Source organism: Onychomys torridus, chromosome 1 (genome assembly GCF_903995425.1).
Source record: "Onychomys torridus chromosome 1, mOncTor1.1, whole genome shotgun sequence".
Taxonomy (NCBI): Eukaryota; Metazoa; Chordata; class Mammalia; order Rodentia; family Cricetidae; genus Onychomys; species Onychomys torridus.
The window spans coordinates 810,967-830,950 of NC_050443.1; the positions used below are offsets into that span (position 1 = coordinate 810,967).

General features: G+C 47.4%; 2 protein-coding genes and 1 long non-coding RNA gene across 5 annotated transcripts; 2 read left to right on the forward strand and 1 right to left on the reverse strand.

Moving 5' to 3' along the window:
- Positions 1–2,434: 2,434 nt before the first annotated feature.
- On the forward strand, positions 2,435–5,481 carry Rps9 (ribosomal protein S9). Of its 2 annotated transcripts, XR_004945692.1 has the most exons (6): positions 2,435–2,503; positions 2,775–2,896; positions 3,061–3,183; positions 4,374–4,560; positions 4,655–4,821; positions 5,233–5,293. XR_004945692.1 is itself a non-coding variant. In XM_036197541.1 (5 exons), the coding sequence occupies exons 2-5, from the start codon at positions 2,800–2,802 to the stop codon at positions 5,408–5,410; spliced, it is 585 nt and encodes a 194-aa protein (XP_036053434.1). In that variant the 5' UTR covers positions 2,435–2,503; positions 2,775–2,799; the 3' UTR covers positions 5,411–5,481. The 2 variants fall into 2 exon arrangements, 1 of the variants encoding a protein (XP_036053434.1); XM_036197541.1 differs by lacking the exon at positions 4,655–4,821 and having other exon boundaries at positions 5,233–5,481.
- Positions 5,482–10,345: 4,864 nt separating this feature from the next.
- Positions 10,346–19,204, reverse strand: LOC118589795 (leukocyte immunoglobulin-like receptor subfamily B member 3). Of its 2 annotated transcripts, none has more exons than XM_036197392.1 (14): positions 19,100–19,204; positions 18,901–18,936; positions 18,440–18,724; positions 17,998–18,303; positions 16,742–17,026; positions 16,310–16,615; positions 15,781–16,080; positions 15,234–15,536; positions 14,808–14,858; positions 12,808–12,924; positions 12,429–12,504; positions 12,313–12,350; positions 12,033–12,085; positions 10,346–11,077 (listed from the first exon to the last, which is right to left on the reverse strand). In XM_036197392.1, exons 1-14 carry the CDS (start codon positions 19,131–19,133, stop codon positions 10,898–10,900), a joined length of 2,370 nt encoding a protein of 789 aa, XP_036053285.1. In that variant the 5' UTR covers positions 19,134–19,204; the 3' UTR covers positions 10,346–10,897. The 2 variants fall into 2 exon arrangements, with proteins under 2 accessions (XP_036053285.1, XP_036053275.1); XM_036197382.1 differs by having other exon boundaries at positions 12,280–12,350.
- Positions 10,373–13,236, forward strand: LOC118589894. The gene is made up of 3 exons (XR_004945693.1): positions 10,373–10,512; positions 12,771–12,910; positions 13,072–13,236. It is a non-coding gene; the product is annotated as an uncharacterized LOC118589894 (long non-coding RNA).
- Positions 19,205–19,984: the final 780 nt, after the last annotated feature.

Sequence of the window (19,984 nt, forward strand, 5' to 3'; positions counted from 1 at the left end):
ATACCAGTATAGTATGATAGACTGAAGAGGCAAAGGCAGGAGGATCATGAGTTTGAGGCCTTCTTGGGCTACACTTTTGGGGCTGTAGAGATGGCTCAGTAGCTCAGTAGTTGAGCTTTTCCAAAGGACCTACGTTCAGTTCTACACACCCACATAGGACAGCTCACAAAGTGCCTGTAACTCCATCTTCAGGGAATTTGGCACCCTATTCTGTCCTCCACAGGCAACTCCACTCAGGTGCATACACCCACACATACACATAGTTAAAAACAGCTGAGCCGGGTGGCGGCAGCGGCAGCGCACGCCTTTAATCCCAGCACTCAGGAGGCAGAGGCAGGAGGATCTCTGAGAGTTGCAGGCCAGCCTGGGCTACCCAGTGAGTTCCAGGACAGGCACAAAGCTACATAGAGAAACCCTCGGAAAAAAAAAAAACAAAAACAAAACAAAAAAAAAACCCCACAAAACAAAGCTGGGTGTGGTGGTATACGATTTGAATCCCAGTGCTCAGATACGAGAAGCCAGAGGATCTTTGAATTCAAGGCCAGCCTCGTCTATATAATAGCAAGTTCCAGACCAGCAAGATCTATCACAGATAAATAAGGGCTGGAGAGATGGTTAAGAGTACTTGGTGCTCTTGCAAAGGAACAGGGTTTGGTTCACAGTATACACAGGGTTCACAAACACCTAACTCCAGTTTCTGGGCATCCAACCCTTTCTGGCCCTTGAAGACACTAGGTTCACACATGGGAACGTGTATATCTGAAGGCAAGACACCTGTATACATTAAATTTTTTTTGTTGTTGTTTTGTTTTTGTTTTTGTTTTTGTTTTTCGAGACAGGGTTTCTCTGTGTAGCTTTGCGCCTTTCCTGGAACTAGCTTTGTAGGCAGCCTGGCCTTGAACTCACAGAGATCCACCTGGCTCTGCCTCTCCAGTACTGGGATTAAAGGCATGTGCCACCAACGCCTGGCTAAATAATTTTTCAAAATTAAAATCTGCTGGGCGGGCGGTGGTGGCACATGCCTTTAATCCCAGTACTCAAGAGGCAGAGCCAGGTGGATCTCTGTGAGTTCAAGGCCAGCCTGCCTACAAAGCTAGTTCCAGGAAAGGCGCAAAGCTACACAGAAAAACCCTGTCTCGAAAAACAAAAACAAACAAACAAAAACCCAAAACAAAAACAAAAACAATTTAAAACTGGAACTGGAAAAAAAATGCCTTAGCAGTTAGGAGCACTAGCTGCTCTTCCAGAGGACCCAAGTTCAATTCCCAGCACCCACATGGCAGCTCACAATTATCTGTAACTCCAATTCCAGGGGATTTGTTACTCACGCAGACAGACATACAGGCAAAATACCAATGCACATAAAATAAAAAATATTAAATATTTGACACGCAGAAAGTAAACTATAGTCTGCTTACCTGTCCCTTCCCCTCACTCTGTCCTCCCAGACTAAATGAGCAAGATCCTTGCCTGCGTATGTAAATGCAAAAGTAAATTTCTACCAGTCAAACAGGTTAAAATAAAAGGAAAGAATACCTGATCTAGACCTAGTGGTACAGGCCTAGCTACTCAGGAACAGCTTGAGGCCAGCTTGTCTACATAGTTCCAGGATAGCCAGGGCTAGCTACATAGACCCTGTTTCCTCACAAAGAAAAGGCCGGGCGTGATGCACACTTTCAGTCCCAGCACGTGGGAGGCAGAGGCAGGTGGATCAGAGTTCCAGGCCTGCTTGGTCTACACTGCCAGCTCCAGGACAACCAGGACTAAGCAGAAAGACCTTGGGGTGGGGGGAGGGGGAGGGGGAGACACGACAGCAAACCCCAACCAAACGAAAGAAATATCTGTAGGAAAATGGGCTGTAATACCAGCACTTGGGAAGTATAGGAAGGAGGATCAGGAATGCATGGTCATTTGTTGGGAAACCCTGACTCAAAAACAATAAATAAAACAGGAGAGACTTATAGGCCAAGATGATGGGGGAATTTTCATTTAAGAGTTCCTCTTTCCAGCTATGTCTCGGTTTGTGTCAAGCTGACAAAAACGATCCAGCACAGCATGCATATTTCAGTATTATAAGCCCAGCACGGTGGCCCACACCTAATATCCTAGCTTTTGTATGGCCAAGATTGTCTCGAGACTGACTCCGTGGTGGGGAACCTGGGCTGCTGCCCTGAATCTCCTGTGAGTCTTTCCTAAGAGCCTTTGTTAAAACAAAAAGTGCCAATTGCAGTGCGTTACTTTATGCCTTTGCCCTAGAAGCGGCTGCTTCGTTAATCCTTAAATTAAAACAAGGACGTCACGTCCGCTCTCCAGCAGCCTAACCACCTCACGGGTAAGTCCGCCCAGCGCAGCGCCGCTCTGGCCCACCCGCTCCACTCTATGGCTTTCCCGCTTCTGATTGGCGAAGCGGCGAGCGGTGCGCGATGACGTCAAGGCCCAGCGACGTTGCTATAAGACCGCGATCCGGCAGAAGCGTCTCTCTTTGACACGCGTGAGTTCGTAGGTGAGCTTCGTGAGTGTAATGTAGTTAGCTTTTTGGGGGAGACGGTGTAAGGTAGTGGAGCCATTCAAAAGTTTACGGACATGCTAAGGGAGAGGGGCGGGAAGAAGCTGCTTGGACATTATTGTAGCACGGTGGTTGGAGAAACCTCGGTTCCAAATTTTCTAAGGCGGTTCTCGCGAGAGCCGAGTTGGTGTGGGGTCGCGGTGGGCTAGCGGGGTTTTGCTGCGCGTGCGCCATGGTGTTTTAATTTTAAACACGACCCCTTGCGCAGGCGCGGCGGGCCTAGAGAAGCCAACATGCCGGTTGCCAGAAGTTGGGTGTGTCGCAAAACCTATGTGACCCCACGGAGACCCTTCGAGAAATCGCGTCTCGACCAGGAACTGAAGCTGATCGGTGAGTGGCCAAGGTGGGGTTTCGGGTTGGGGGTCAGGGCGTGGGGAGGGTTAGGTAGCCATGAGGTCGGTCCCCCACGTGCTCGTCCCGGGCGCCATCGCCGCAGAGGATTGTGGTTTAGATTATTAACTCATGCCCTGTCGTTCCCTCCCGTGCACGTGCAGGAGAGTATGGGCTCCGGAACAAACGTGAGGTCTGGAGGGTCAAATTTACCCTAGCTAAGATCCGCAAGGCCGCCCGGGAGCTGCTGACGCTGGACGAAAAGGACCCACGGCGTCTTTTTGAAGGTATGTGTGGGCGTATTTTCAAAAGTGCGGGGTTGCCGAGTTAAGTTCGGTTTTCTTGAGGAGCAGAAGTGGAAATCGTCAAGGCAGCCTCCCTGGAATCGCTTTCTAGTGAAACCATCTGGCTGCGGTTAGGAAAGAAAAGCCCAGGAGTTTTTGGAGTTAGCACTGCCTTGACTCAGGTCTAAGTTTCCCATGTGGAAACTACCAGAAAAGGTCTGTTTTGATTGACAGTCAGATTTCAGATTAGAAACTGAACGATTTAATGCCAGCTTGTGCTACAAGGAGTCTATTCGAGTTAACATTGGTCGGATGGAGGCCACAGAACATTTCATTGGTAAGATGTGCTCTTGTCTTAGGTTTCTCAGTGTGCACGTTAGTTTTCTGTTTTCATACTGAGTGTTTTATATTCAGGTGGTTTAACCATAACAGCGTGATATTTTCCTTTTGGGGATGTATTTTTGTATTTGTATCTGACCAGTATTTATAAAACTTCAGAGTCTGTATTTTAGGATGCTGGAAGAAAATCGATGGTGCCTGTTTTTTTTTTTTTTTCAATTTGGTTCTTTACTCGGTGACTGGGCCTTCAGTTAGCTTTCTTTCAGACTCCTGGGAGAATAGTCTGAGGAATAGATGTGGGTTTCTATATATCTTGTTGGCTTGGTATGGTGTAGTTAAGTTTAATCTTTTGATCTCTGTTCACCCTGGCCTGTGATTCTTGCTCACCCAAGTACTGTGATTCTTGTTGTGAAAGTGCCATTTCTTGTTTAGTTTTTTGAGACAGGGTTTCTCTGTAGCTTTGGAGCCTGTCCTGTAACTCTGTGTAAACAAAGCTGGCCTTGAATTCACAGAGATCTGTCTGCCTCTGCTTTCCCAAGTGCTGGGATTAAAGGCGTGAGCCACCACCACCATCATCTGGCTTCTTAAGTTGAATGTTAAAGCTCCTCCCTTAGTGATAAAGGTTGAATGAAAAGCTGTAAGCCTGTGGTACAATGCCTGTTGTTTAAAGGGTGACCTAGTCTCAAGCCTTAGAAGAAAGGTTATCGTTAGGCACATCCCTGGCATTATTTTCTCCTGTGCTCCTTGCAGAATGTAAAAATGGGTGAAAGCTGTAGTAACCTGCCTTACGGGGACTCTGAGGTGAGGGAGTCTGAAGTCAGGCTTGATTTGAATTATACTCCTCACTGTCCCAGGCAATGCGCTGCTGAGGCGACTTGTTCGCATTGGGGTGCTGGATGAGGGCAAGATGAAGCTGGATTACATCCTGGGCTTGAAGATTGAGGATTTTTTGGAGAGACGGCTGCAGACCCAGGTCTTTAAGCTGGGTCTGGCTAAATCTATTCACCATGCCCGTGTGCTCATCCGCCAGCGTCATATCAGGTAAGCTAAAGGTAGGCCTGAAAGCCTTAATTTATTTACCCTATCTGTACTGTTGGTTTCCTTTGCTAAGCTGCTGTCCCTGTCTCCTGTGTAGCTTTTGGAACTGACAAATCTGAGCTTACCCTGAGGGTTCAGAGTGAAAGCTTATGGGGGAATTGGGGACAGCTTTGTCTTCCTCCCCATAACCCAGCGCAAGTGTCACTGCGGCTCAAGCCGTACACCTTGCGAAGTTCTCTGCCAGGCATGCAAGCAGCTGGACAGGTAATAGCTCTTGGTACCCTCTTGGAGAAGAGAGGATTGAGTTGATGTTGGTGGGGTGGCAAAGCTGTCATTGGAGCTTGCTGTGTGAGTTCCAACCCAGACCTCATTGCTATATTCCTGTTTGTTGGCCAGTTGATAATCAACCTGGCTGAAAGTGACTGGTACAAAGACTAGTTAAATGAGTGAAAATTGCATACCTTTACCCCTTTCTGTAACTGATTTCTCCCTCACCAGCTTTGTCTATGGGCGGAGATGTATTGTTATCTGAGGTGGTTTGAGGATTAGCACTCATAAACCATTTTGGCTACCTATATATGAGGTCAAGAGTGCCCATCAGCCTGCTGCTGTCAAGGACAGGACCAACTGGTTCCACTGTTCACCTTGTCCCCTTAACCTGTTCTTCCTATTCAGGGTCCGCAAGCAGGTGGTGAACATTCCATCCTTCATTGTCCGTCTGGACTCCCAGAAGCACATTGATTTCTCCCTCCGCTCTCCTTATGGTGGTGGCCGCCCAGGCCGAGTGAAGAGGAAGAATGCCAAGAAGGGCCAGGGTGGTGCTGGAGCTGGTGATGATGAGGAAGAGGATTAAGTTAATCCCCTCCTGGCCTGGAGGACTGTGTAGTGTTCCAGTTGACTAATAAAGCAGAATTAACACTTGGTTTATTGGTGTGCCTCTGCTGTGAACACAGCCTCTGTACTGGGAAGAAGCCCTGTTAGGTGTAGGCCAGGCCACTATGCAACTTGTTTGAAAATGTCCATAGGAGAGGAGAAAGTTGTTTGACTAGATGCTTTTGTGTTACCTGTGCTGTGTGTGGTTGGTCCTTGTTTAGTGTGCTCTAGCAGAAAACAAAATTCCAACCCAGCCTTCTGTAGCCAAATAGGTCTCCAGTGAGGCTGGCTGGGTTGTAAGCTGGCAAAGTGCCTTCTGTTTTTTAAGTTATGTCTCAAGATGTGGTAAGTAGGAAATAAGCTAGTGAACCCGTTGCCCAGGGCTGCTTAAATATTTAGCTGTGTTTTGTTTTGTACTCATGGTCAGGAGGGAGGCTGGCTTCCTCATTTTCTGTTTTGCCTTTCTGGGAAGCTTGGGTCAGATGAGAGGATGTGGTTTGCCTCATCTCTGAGGAAGTGAGAACAGGCTTGAAATTGAAAAGCAACTGTCAAGTAAGGACAGCTACTTTGCTACTATATTTGAGTTCTTGAGAAGATGACTGTCAGTTAAGTGGCCAGCTTCAATGCAAGAAAAGACCTTACATAAAGCCTGCATAGAGAATCTCAAGGCAATGCAAGTGACAGGGCCTTCCCTATCTAGAGGTCAAGGCTGATGGCAATACCATCCATGATAGGTTAGATCACTTGGAGTAAGCTCTGCAGGAATTTGGGATTGTCTGGAAGCAGTCACCTTCCAAAACAAGCTTCTCCAGCCAGCGTGGAGTTTATTGGAGCTAATAGTCCATGGCCACGGGCTGTTGAGACTGAATGTTTGGCCCCTTGTAGGGTGGAGAAGCAAGCTGGCTCAACCAGGCACAAAGATCCTTTTGCAGACCAAATGCAACTAGTCTTGACCAAGACCATTTAGTATGAGTCTTCCCATCCTTAAACCAGAAACCATATACCATCTATATTCGTCCATTGCCTGTCTACATTCTCCCACTCAGCATGTCCCTCCTTTTACAGCTTCTCTATAATGTAGGGTGCAGTGGAATAGTGTGAGCAGTGGTGGGAGACAGGGTTGGTCTCATGCTATAGGAATTTGAAAGTCTGCCCACCCTGGAAAGGTGATTTCCCATCCCCACTTAGAATTTAAGAGATAACAGTTCTTGGTTAGAAACCAGGGAGAGTCCATAATAGCTTCAGTATGAAATTAAAAGTAATAGGTTAAGCCTCACAATAAACCTAACCAAGGAGGTGATTTTATGTTCTCAAAAATTACAGTGCTGGGGAAGTGACCCTGGAGCTCACTGGCCAACCAGCCTGCTACCCGAATTCATGGGCTCTGGGATCAGTGAGAAATCCTGGACCTTGTTTGCCTGCCTCTTCCCTCCAGAAAGATAACCATTGATAAAGATGTCCAGCATTGGCCTGTGACTATAGGCACATGTGTTCAAACACATGCATATGCATCGCCCACATGTACAACACATGAAACTGAAGGCACTAGAATGGAAAAGTTTTCTCTGTTCATGAGTCAGCAGTATGAAAATGGCTATGTGAACCAAAGCAATGTAGAGATTGAGAGCAATCCTCATGAAAATTGCGATGACATTCTTCACAGAACTAGAAAACTGGATATGGTGTGGATATGATGATGGATGCCTCTCCTCCCAACATTCTGAAGGAGGCCAGTGACACACAACACACACACACACACACACACACACACATACACACTCACACATGCCGGTTCTCTTGTGTAGTCCTGGATGTCCTGGAACTCAAGACCAGGCTGGCCTCAAGAACTCAAGAGATCCCCTTGCCTCTGCTTCTCAAGTGCTGGGATTAAAGACGAGCACCACCACCGGCCAATGACTTTGAGGACAGCCTGGCATTGGAAATTCCTGGTCAGTCAGATCTATACAATGAGACTCAGAACACAAAGCCAAATATAAAAAACCAATGCCTCCAATATGGAAATCAATTCTAAACAGTGATGGTGGTGCTATCAACATAACTAACTTCAAAGTATAAATTACAACCATATTAACAACCAGCATTTTTTCTTTTTTAATATCTTTATTTTGTAATTAATTTAAGTTTATATATCAGCCTTGGATTCCCCTGTCCTCCCTCCTCCCACCCCCAGGCTTTCCCCCAAATCTGCCCCCTATTCCCACCTCCTCTAAGGGAAGGTTTCCCTTGGGGAAGTCAGCCCAGCCTGGTAGATTCAGTTGAGGCAGGACCAGTCCCCTCCCTGCACCAAGGCTGAGCAAAGTGTCTCAGCATAGGCTCCAGGTTTCAAAAAGCTAGATCGTGCACCAGGGACAGGTGGGACTGGGACCTGTCCTTGGTACAGCCAGCATCTTTATTGGCACAAAAACAGGCAGGCATAACAACAGACAGCGAGCAAAGGATCCAGAGCTGGGCAAAGTGGTACAAGCCTGTGAGCTAGGTATTTAAGGGGTGGAGCAGGATGATCAGAAGTTCAAGTTCAGCAACAATTAAATAGCAAGTTTGAGGCCAGCTGGGCTACATCATGTCTGAAGTACAAACAAGGAAAAGAGAATGATGCTAACAGGACCCAGAAATAAACCTACCAAGGATAAGTCCTTGAGTTTTGTAATGCCAAACAAGTGCTCTACCACTGTGCTCTCTCTTTTACCTTTTATTTTGGGATGGAAATCTCACTAATTTGTCCAGAATGGCCTTGAACTCACTCTGCAACTAAAGTGGATTTTGCTTTTTATATCCCCCTGTATCAGCCTCCAAAGTAGCTGTGATGTCAGGTCAGGACTGTGCCACCAGACCTAGCAATTTTTAAACCTTTAAGCTACTCACTGTTTTCAAAACTAATATTAAAAAAAAAAAGCAAAACTAATATTAAAACAAAAAAAGAGAAAACCAAACCACCACTGTGATTGTGATGTCCTTAAAAATAAATTACTGGCCGGGCGGTGGTGGCGCACACTTTTAATCCCAGCACTCGGGAGGCAGAGCCAGGTGGATCTTTGTTCGAGGCCAGCCTGGGCTACAGAGTGAGTTCCAGGAAAGGCACAAAGCTACACAAAGAAACCCTGTCTCGAAAAACCAAAAAAAGGAAGAAAAAAAAAAAAAAAACCTGGAACTGGAAAAGAATGCCTTAGCAGTTAGGAGCACTGGCTGCTCTTCCAGAGGTCAGCACCTGCATGGCAGCTCACAGTTCTCTGACTCAAACTGTTTGTTTATTTATTTGTTTGGGTTTTTTGAGACAGCATTTCTCTGTGTAGCTTTGTGCCTTTCCTGGAACTCACTCTGTAGTCCAGGCTGGCCTCGAACTCACAAAGGTCCACCTGGCTCTGCCTCCCAAGTGCTGGGATTAAAAGTGTGCGCCACCACCACCCAACTATTTATTTATGTATACAGAAGAGGGCGCCAGATCTCATTACAGATGGTTGTGAGCCACCATGTGGGTGCTGGGAATTGAACTCAGGACCTCTGGAAGAGCAGTCAGTGCTCTTAACCTCTGAGTCATCCCTCCAGTGCTATTGTTTTTACTTCTCAACAAAAGTTTCTTCTCTCTCCTGTCCTCTCCACCCCCAGCCCGCCCCACATTCACTCCTCCTGTTTCTCTTCTGAAAATGGAGGGCATACCATAGATACCAGCCAGTTATTGTATATAAAGTTGCAGTGAGACTAGGCACCCCCTTTTCTATTAATGCTAGATGAGGCAATCCAGTAGGAAATATGAGTCCCAAAAGCAGGCACCAAAAAAAGAGAGCCCCTGCTCTCACTGGTAGGAGTCCATCAAGACCGAGTTACACAACTGTAACATATATGCAGAGGGTCTAGGTCAGTTCCATGCAGGTTCCCTGGTTGTTGGTTCATTAATTTTTTTAAAAGATCACATCTAGTGAAAGAACTTTCTTCCTAAGTTTTCTTTGTCAGGTTTTGTTAATACTAATTTTCTGGTCTGATGAACTATGGTGGGCTATATTTCCTCTTTCTCTAGTTTCAGAATATCTTTATTTCAAACACACAAACACTTGGAAAAAATCACCAGCTTCCAGAAAGTGAATTTCCAAAGGGGAACCTTTCTAGTGACAGTGTGTTCAATGTGTGGGAAGTCACTCAGATTTTGTATTTATTGAGCAATAAAATAACTTTTATTGACATCAAGGGATCTGTTTATTTTATGTACAGCTCTTAATTTATTGGTATAAAATTGTTCACAGTGCTCTGCTGTTATTACAATTTTAACAAATGTAGGGAGGCTGGAAAGGTGGCTTTGTGATTAACAGCTTGTACAGACTGCTCTTGCTGAGGACCTGAGTTCAGTTCCCAGCACCCACAGCATGTAGCTCACAAACACCTGTAACTCCAGCTCCAATGTCCACTCTGGGCCCAATGGGCATCTGTGTACAGACGGCATAAAAACACACAGACGCATATGCATACACACAAAAAAAACACAATAAACTTTTAAGAAAATAAAGTGAATATATTGTTGTACACACTGGGATCCGAGGCAGAAGGACAGTAGGTTTGAGACCAGCCTTGTTGGGTTTACAGTCCTACAATGCCATACCCAGCTTTCATTCATAATTGTTAGTTTATATTTTAAATTGTTTTATTTCTTGGGTGTGGGGGAACACCAAGGACTTAGGTGGAGGTCAGAGAACAAGTTGTGGGAGTCTGTTTTCTCCTTCCCCTATTCCTGCTGATTGAACTTAGGATATCAGGCTTGGTGGCAAGTGCCTTCACTGGTCAAGCCATCTCACTGGCCCTGTTTTATCTACCTTTTCTTTGAGACAAGGTTTCTCTATGTAGCCCTGGCTGTCCTGAAATTCCTATGAGACCAGCTGGCCTCAGACTCAGACCTGCCTGATTGCACCTCCTAAGTGCTGAGATTGAAGGCATGCACCACCATGCTTGGCCTATTTATTTTATAACAGTGTCACATGTGTTCCAGGCTGGCCTCTTACTCCTGTGCTGTGTAGGTGAAGATGACCTTCACTTCTTGATCCTACTGTCCACACCTTCAAAGCGCTGGGATTCCAGGTGTGTACCTCCACCCTGGCCTTTGGTGGTTAATGTCTGAAACATGTCTCACTCTGTAGCCCAGGCTGGCATGAAATTCACTAGGTATGCCAAGATAACCACAAAACAAAGGCAATTCTCCTGCCTCAGCCTCCCAGGGGTTGGGATTATGGATCTGTGCAACCAAGCATGTAAGTTTCTTATTTCATGGCTTTGATGAGTGATGTCATTAGAACTAGTACTCAGTGTGAAACCATTCCCTTCTGTTTAGTTTCTCATTTCACATGATTATCAAGAAATCTGCTTCATTTTCAAAATGTATGATGTTAGTTAAAAAGCAGTCAGGTTCCCCAACGTTCACAGAACCCCTTGGAGGTCTCTGTTCGGTCTCCTGGCAGGCAGAGGGTCATTGCTCCTTGTTGCTGGGAACAGAACCCTGTCGAGTGACTGCCAGAGCAGCATATACAGTGGGCTCCTCTGGGGCGTCCCCTGCCTGGGAGGGAGGAGGTGCAGCTCTCCCCTGTCTGAGTGACCTGGTGCACAGCTGGGCATAGGTCACATCCTGGGGCTCCTTGGATTCAGCAGCCTGGAGTGGGAGAGAGTGAGAGGAAGGTTATGCTTGACTTGGGGGATGCTGAAGTCCTGGGGAGGACAGGACCCGCCTGACTGTCCATCTCTCTGTCATCTTCTGTTTGTCCATCTTTGGTGTCCAGGACTTCTGACATGACAGAAGGTAGGGCAGCTCTTGCCCTCCTGAGCCTGGAGCCTTTCCCCTGGGCATATGTCTCTCCCTGGGGGTCTTGCTCAGCTGGTCTCTGCAGCAGGGAAGTAGTGAGGGACAGACAGTGTCTCCCTGTTCCCCCGGGGAGCTCTGGCCAGTTTTTTACGTCATGGTCAGAGTGACTCCTTTAGATGACAGCATCCCTGATGGTTTCTTCTGGGGCTTCCTACAGTTCTGGCCTCTTATCTTTACATTCTAACTGTCTTGGCTGTCCCACACAGTCCATCTTCCTGAAAACACATTTCTGGGGGCTGGAGAGATGGTTCTATGGTTAAGAGCAATGCCTACTACTGCAGAGGATCCAGGTTTGGTTCCCAGAACCCACATGGCAACCTATATTGATGTGTAACTCTCATTCTGTGCTATCTGACACTCTCTTCTGTCCTCTGGGAGCACCATGCAGGCATGTGGTGCAGAGACATACATGTAAGACATCCACACACACAAAACAAAACCCCACGTTTCTGCCCAAGTCCCTTTGGTTCCTGCCTGCAGCTGCTAGTCCTTAGATGTTTCCATGGGCTTTCCCATCTGGGCTGCCCCCTCAGAAGACAACCAGACAGATGCCAAGGAGCCAGAAGCAAGAGACACATGATCCTGGAAAAGCAGGAGAGAGTGAGGCAGGTTGAACTTGCAGAAGGGAAGAAAGGGTCAGCTGTGGTTGATTCTGAGTGCCAGGAGAGGAAGAACAACAAAGGCACCCCCTGGACTAAAATGGGCTCTAAGTTCTTAGCACTGCAGATAAGGACAGGGACCTCACCCAACTCTCCAGGTTGGCACCATCCTCAGGCTGTGTGTCCTCCACTGAAGCATCTGTCAGAAGAACAAACAGAATGTCTCCTGAGCAGAGTCTAGGGATGACTCTGACCCTTAGTTTTCTGTATTGCCCCAGGAGCGGACAGAGGATTGGGGAGTGTTGTGATATCCAGAGTCTACAGTGAGAAGTTCAGACCAAAATAGCAAAGACCCAAAGCCTCTCCATCACCCCTGCAATGCTGAGTCCTCACACATCTCCCTCCCCAGGACCCTCTTCATCTCACAAAGGTTTTCCTCCTGGTTGGCAGCAGCTGGGTTGGATCTGGAGAGACAAGAAGATGTCAGTTGGCAGCGAGTTGTGTCGGGCAGGTGGGGGTCTATGTCTCTGGTCATGAGTTACCTCTTCTGGGAGCCTCTGTCTCTGGTTACAGGCCCTGCAGCTCCTGCAGGAAGTTGCAATTCTGTAACTTTCTGGGCTGCAAGAGAGAGAAGAGTCTCAGCTTCCCCCTTCCCCCAAGCATGTACAGGGAAGGAAAGAAGGAGGAAGGAAGGGACCTTTACACCATGGGTGAGTGAGCAAATGTCCCAGGACATGGTGAAGCTCACAGAACCCCTGACATTGCACAGGTTCTGAGATCACGATCTTTCTGATCTGAGATCTGCAAGAGTTTATGAACTACCCAGGACCAGCCTGAGGGTTTCCTGGGGCTGGTGTCCTGATCCCCTGCTTGGCTCTTCACAGAGGAACCTGAGACCCAGGTCACCCACACCGTACTCACCATCCTTCCTGAATTTTCCCTGATGCCTTCGTCGGAGAAGGAGGAAGATGAGGATGAAGAGGAAGAGGAGGAAGGCCACAGAGACTCCGACCAGAGCCTTCAGGTACCCTTCCAGTCCTGAGACACAAGTGATGTCATGAGTGGGGAATGTTGCTGCTTAACTGAGTACCTACTGTGTGACAGACGCATGCTGGGTCTTTGCACTTATCATCTCCCATCCTCACAATCACGCAACAGGATTTGTCTCTTTTTCTGTCCCCACAGTTCACCTGCCTCAGATCACATGACTGGAAGTGGCAGAGCTGGGAGTCGAACCCAGGGACTCTTCCATCTCTTTACTCTTTGCCTGAGCTGAGCCTCCTGAGTTGGAGGGAAGGAGCCTGAATGCCCTGCCCTGGAGCTGTGCCCCACCTTGCACAGACAGACCCACTTCAGAATCAGTTTCTGAAGGTCTCCTGTCATGAGAGGTCATAGCCAAGGCCAGCCCTGAAAAAAATTTAGACATGTAGACCAGGCTTCTCCCCTTTTCACTCAGCCAGTCCAGAAAGGGAAAGTCTGGTCCAAGTCCGCATCTCCAGAAGCAGCTGTATGGAGCCCATAACTAGCTATTGCCCATCTGGGCCCCACCTTCCAACAGAGTCCTTATTAGCCCTCTGGGGCCTGACTCCATGCAGTTGAGAGGTTTGTTCTCAGGGCCTTAGAGGCAGGATGGGGAGGCAAATATCCTAGATCCCTGCTCTCCACCTCACCCACTTGCCCCATCTTCTAGACTGAGTCAGAACAACTCTTACTCTCTCTCTCTCTGGCTGCCACCTTCTTTTTTTCAATTTGATTTTGATTTTTTATATATAAGATCTTTGTTGACAGATAATTCACATATTATACAATTTTCCTGTTTGCACTATTTGATAGACTTTAGTCCAGCATCCTCATAGGCCCATGACACCATCATGACTTCCTTTTTTAGAACATTGATGTCTTCAATTTCTTTCTTTTCTTTTCCTTTTTCTTATTCTTTTGAATGCTATATGCTGTTTATTGAAGGAGGGAGGAGGTCTTAAATACAGGCTTACAGCTCAATGGGAGAACCCTGGAGGGCAGAAGTTCGCTTCGGATGTTTTACAATCTTGCATCTAAGCTGTTAATATCCAAAATGCAGGATACACAGACAAGGAACTTCCCTTAAGCATTCAGGAGGGTGGAATCTTACAGGGAATTAGCATAGAGAGGATATCAAGGTCAAGGTCAGCAAGCAAGGCAACAGTTACCCAAAACAGGGCCAGGGACCTACAGGTCCCACCTTTTACTAAAAAATGAGCTTCTGACTTAGGTTGTGTTGGACGTCAGCAGGTCACCTTACCCGTCATGGAGACACCTGTCCAGGCCACACAGGCATTCTGTCTTAGGTTGGTGAGCGCCCCCAGGCATTACCCGTCTCTGAATACTCATTATCATACAGGCTCAATTGTATGAAAGCTGCAGAGTTAACTGTTGCCAAAGATCTCTAAGTGGCACTGGGCTTGCAATCTGTGTGTTTGACACAGAAAAGACCAACAGAAGTCTTAACCCACCCGCTGGTAGGCTAAAGGCAGCTGAGCCATTCCCTTCATTAATGAGCCTTACTGCAAATTGGAGTCCTAGTAAGATGGTATCCCAAAAGCAAATGGAACTTGAGTTTGTAAATTTATAATTTTCAAAGCCAATCGAAATGTATATAACTATTGATTTGAGTTTGTCATGTCCAATAGAATGAAAGATTAATTAATTGTGGTAGCTATGTTGGCTGCCAGGGTCTCCACTGTGCTAGCTGTAGTAACCAATTAAGAAATGGGCTGCCAACTTCTTTATCCCAACCTCTAAGACCTGGGTCTCTGGGGTCTCTCTTGGGATCTCTGTTTGCCTCCCTCACTCACAAGCTAAAGTGACAAAGAAATGAGGACTTCAGTGGGTAAGAGCTGTGAGGATGGAGCACACTCCTGCACTGGGTGCCTGACACTCACCGTATGTTGGCATGGACTTTGCGGGTGGTAGGCTGGAGGTTCCAGTGGGTCCTAGGGCACAGAACAAGAAGGGGTGAGGTTTAGATACTAATCTAGGAACCTGTCTCTGTTCACTGTCTTACCTGTATCCTGTAACCTCCCGAAGATCCTCATGCTGTCTACCCCAAACCTAGATTGTCTACCCCAAACGTAGATGTCTACCCCAAACCTAGATTGTCTACCCCAAACCTAGATTGTCTACCCCAAACCTAGATTGCAATAGAGGGTGGAGTGGACATTACTAGAAGGACTGCTGCTGGCCTCCACTTCTCTAGCAGGGAATGTGCCTGTCACTAACCTTCCTATTGTCCCCTTAATCCCACCCAAGTCAAGGACTCTACTAGGGTTTGGACTGGAAGTCACCCTGAGAATTCAGGGTCATCTCACCTGAGACAGTGAGCTCCACAGGGCCACTGGTTTGTGTCAGCAGATAGGGAGATGAGTCCCGAGAACCATAGCACCTGTAGGTGCCCGAGAGGGCAGAGGTCACAGCACTCATGGAGAATTCTGCCTGGAACTTCCAAATGTGAAACTTTGATTTTAGTCGCTGGGGTTGGTGGTCTGCTCCCTCCTTGGACAGAATGAAAGTGTCCACTTTGTATGTTGACTGACACAGCATGGTCACGTTGTCTCCAGAGTGTACTGTGGAGTTAGGCTTCACTGAGAGGGAAGGGCTGAAGGAAAGCTGTCCTAAAGAGAAGAGGGGTGAAGAGAGGCTGCCTTCAGTGTTCTGAGCTGACACCTCACCTGTGTCTGCCCTGAGCACCTGGGAATCTGTCTCTTTTCTCTGACTTAGCCCCTGTCCTGTTCTCCTGCCTCTGCATCTGTTTCTGAATAAGATTCCTGTTCCTCATCCCAGCCATCAGCTCCTTAACTACCCCATGAGAACCCAAGCAGAGGTTAGGTACCTGAGGGAATCTGTTTAGTTCCTCACCTGTGATCAGGATGTCCAGGGGGTCACTGGAGGCTGACCACTCGGAGGAGGAGAGGTTGTTTGAACCATAGCATCTGTATTGGCCTCCAGTAGTTCTGCTCACAGGGTGTAGTGTGAAGTTGGCCAAGGAGAGGCCACTCTGCGTCCACTGGACACTATGCTGGGTGAGGTCAGCTCCCCCCACCTTGTACAGAGCAAATCTGTCATAGTTGATGTCAGAGCAACATTGCAGGGTGAGGCTCTTCCCAGGGTCCAGGATATGGCCTTGGTGAGTCAGCAAGGAGGGCTTCTTGGACAGGCCTACAGGGAAGGTGACAGGCTAGGGATTGAGGGGCTGGTTTTTACCAAACACTTGTCCCCTCCCTTCCTGTCCTGTACATTTCACTGCTTCTCCCCAGCAATGGGGCTCTGGCTCAGCCACCAGGCTCTTCCTCAACCACTCTGTCCCTACAGCTACCCAGTGGGACAGGTCCATGGCAAAGGACTTAGTGTGTCAAAAATTGATTGATCAATGATGGTTCTGACTCACCTGAGATGTGTATTTCCAGGGGCTCACTGGGTACTGACCACAACTGTGGAGTGTGGCTGTAGTAACCATAACATCTGAATGTCCCTCTGTGGTCTGGTTTGACATGATCTATAGAGAACAAGGCTTGCCACTGCCTAATATGGTATATATACTGTGAGTTCAGAGACCTAAAAAAGTTTTGATCATTCTTGGTGAGAATGAACCTGTCATATCCCTCCTGGGAGACACACTGGAGAGTCACGTTCCCTCCTGAGGTCACCACAGGGCTGGGCAGGACTGTCAGTCTGGGTTTACTGTAGTGGATTCCTAGGAGAGAAGGAGGCAGACTGTTACATGGACTTGCACAGCCACCGTGTTCTCCAGTTCTAGGCTGTGAGAGCAGAATACTTTTGAGAGTAGAGCCTGCGGCTGAGATCATGACTGTCCCCTCACCTTTCACCACAGTCTCCAGGGTGTCACTACGCTCTGACCAGCCAGCTGAGCTGTAACAGTAACAGCGATATTGCCCTGCATGCTGCTGTGTTACAGAAGGGATGAAGAACTTAGCCTTGTTCCCAGGCTTCTCTGGCGTCTGTGTGTTCCAGGATTTTTGGCTTCCCTCTTTATGCAGAACAAATATTTCTGCAGCCACGGTCCCCTCACACCAGATGGTCATGGGGCTTTCTGAGGTGACCACAGAGGCTGGCTCAGCCTTGATGGTGGGTTTGTGGAGGGTCCCTGTAAGGAAGTAGCAGAGAAGAAGATGGGTCTGTCTGAAAGCGGCACAGATAAAGTTACACTTGCAGATGGCACTTTTTTTTCTTTTAAAAATGTATTCATACAACACATTCTGATAGCACCCTCCTCACCTCCTTTCTCCCCTAGATCCACTACTCTGTTTCCTTTCAGAAAAGATCAGGTTTCCCAGTGATATTAACTGAATATGCCATAACAAACATGCAGTAAGACTAGGCACACATCCTCATTTTAAGACTGGACAAGGGAACCCAGGAGGAGGAAAAATATCCCATGTGTGGGCAAAAGAGTCAGAGAGTCCCCCACTTCATTGTTATGATTCTTAACAAAAACCCAGAGATAGCCAGGCAGTGGTGGTGGATGTCTTTAACCCCAATACTCCTTAGGCAGATGCCGGCAGATCTCTGTGAGTTCAAGGCCAGCCTGGTCTATAGAGTGAGTTCCAGGACAGGACAGACAGAGCTACACCATGAAACTCTAAACTAAACAAAACCAAAAAGAACCCAGGTAAACAACCACAGCATGTGTGCAGAGACCCTAGGGCAGACCCATGCAGGCTCTCTGGTTGCTGCTTTAGTCTCTGTGAGTCCTTATTATCCCTGCTTAGTTGATTCTGTGAGCCAAATTCTCCTGGTGTCCTCGACCATTTTGGCTCCTACAAACCTTCCTCCATCTCTTCTCTGGGGTTCCCTGAGCTCTTGTGTATGGTACGTGAGCTGATCCAGAGTAACAGAAGGCCCCATAAAGATTCATCTCTGTCCTAAACCTCCTGGACTTTGCAGTCACTGTCTGCCTTGGATTCTGTATCGTGTGTCCCACTCTGTCTACCATGCTCTGTGTCAATGGGCTCGGGATCCCTGGCTGCTCACACATATCACACACCACACACCAAAGCCTCCCTGAGCACCTGTATCATTTCAACATCATTCTAGGGAAAGACTAGAGTTCCTCACCTGAGAACAGGAGCTCCAGGGGGTCACTAGGTTCTGACCACAACTGTGGTCTGTTCATATTAAAGCTGTAGCATCTGAATGTCCACCTTTGGCTGGAGGTCACAGGGCCCACAGAGAACAGGGCCTGGATCTGTCTGGTATAGTAGTTATACTCTGAGTCCAGTGTCCAGGAGCGCTTCTGAGGTCCTTCCTTAGTCAGAATGAACCTGTCATATGACTGCCCTGAGACACACTGGAGGCTGACATTCCCTCCTTCAGTCACCACAGGGCTGGGCTGGGCTGACAGGCTGGGTTTACTGTAGACTCCTAGGAGAGAAACAGGAATCACTTAAATATATCAGGTTTCATTATCCTCCAGGGCTGTGAGATGGAGGAAGGCCTGTGAACAGACCCACCTCTTGACAGTCAAACCTGAGGCAGAGGACCCTGTGTGTTCTCTCACCTGTCACCACCAGCTCTAGGGAGTCACTGAACTCTGACCAGCCATCACGGGTCCGATATTGACAGTGATATTGCCCTGCATGGTAATAGTCTATTTTTGAGATTGAGAATTCAGCCTTGTCCTTAGGACTCTGTGGAATCTGTGTGCAGCTTAAAGATTGGTGTCCAACTTTATGCAGACAGTACTCTTTGGCTCCCGTGGTCCCCTCACACAAGAAGATTACAGTAGTATGCTGAGAGACTACAGAGTCTGGTTGTGCTCTGAGGATAGGCTTAGGGAGGGCCCCTGTAAGAAAATGAGCAGCTATGATCCAGAATAGCCAATTGCAGCTCCCAACCCAAGCCCTCCAGCCATCCCCAGGGTCAGCACACATGTGTTGTTCGTTCTCCATCCTCACTGCCCAGGCATGGCTGCAGGAATGACGGGAAGTGAAGGTCAGGACATCTCAGACACTCACTCACCTGCCAGCACTGGGGTCCCCAGGCCCAGAGTCAGTCCTGGAAGAGAGTTCCCTGTGAGAGGTTTGTCCCTGAAGCTTGAGCAGTCCCCACTCTGCAGACCCTCCTGAGACCCTGGGGTTTCCTGATGGACAAGTGCTGGGATGTGTAGGTGAAGGTCAATTCTAGAGCATAGTATCCCCTCCCCATCTCCACATCTCACCCAGACAGAGCAGGGCTGTGAAGGTGAAGGTCATGGCATCTCCTCTTGGAGGCTGCAATTGTGCTCATGTGCAGAGCCACAGAGTCTGCCTGGGGGGACAGGAGACACAGGGTGTGGCCTCTGGAGGCTGGGCACTCCCCATGACATGGTTGTACTGGAGCAGCCCCACAGGAAGGGGAAGTGCCCTCCTCTGGCACCAGGCTCTGACTTCCCCAAAGCTGTGTCTAGGTCAGGTCGTAGGCTCTGCAATCAGTTCTTTGATGGACATTTCCATAATCCCATCAGAGTCTGTCTCATTCTGTCCTCATCTTTGTCAGTTCCATCTGGATGGACCTCTATAAATATTACACATGAAAAATACATGTATGAATATTACACATATGAAATATAAATTTACATGTAGGTTTGCTTTATTTCATTTTTGTGTGTGAAATGCTTCATATTCAAAATGTTTGAAGATTTGTGTGATGGGTCTCGCTGTGTACATCTGCATGGAATAAAAATCATAATCCTCTTCCTCATAGTCTCAAATACTGGGTTAGAACTGTGCACCACTATTTCTGGTTGTTTGTTCTTTTTTGATGTGTGTACTTTCCATTACAACTTTAAATTACACTTATTTATTTACACTTATTTCTTTAAATTACACTTATTTAATAATAATAATAATAATAATAATAATAATAATAATAATAAATTACACTTACTTTTTTCTTCATGCGTGTATATTTGCATATGTCACAGTACATGCATGGAGGTCAGAGGATACCTACAGAAGGCAGTGTTCTTTTTGCATAATGTGGATCAGAGTCAGGGCTGAAGGTTGGCAGCAGCCCTTACACACTGGTCCATGTTACTAATCCAATCTTAGCATCATCATTTTCC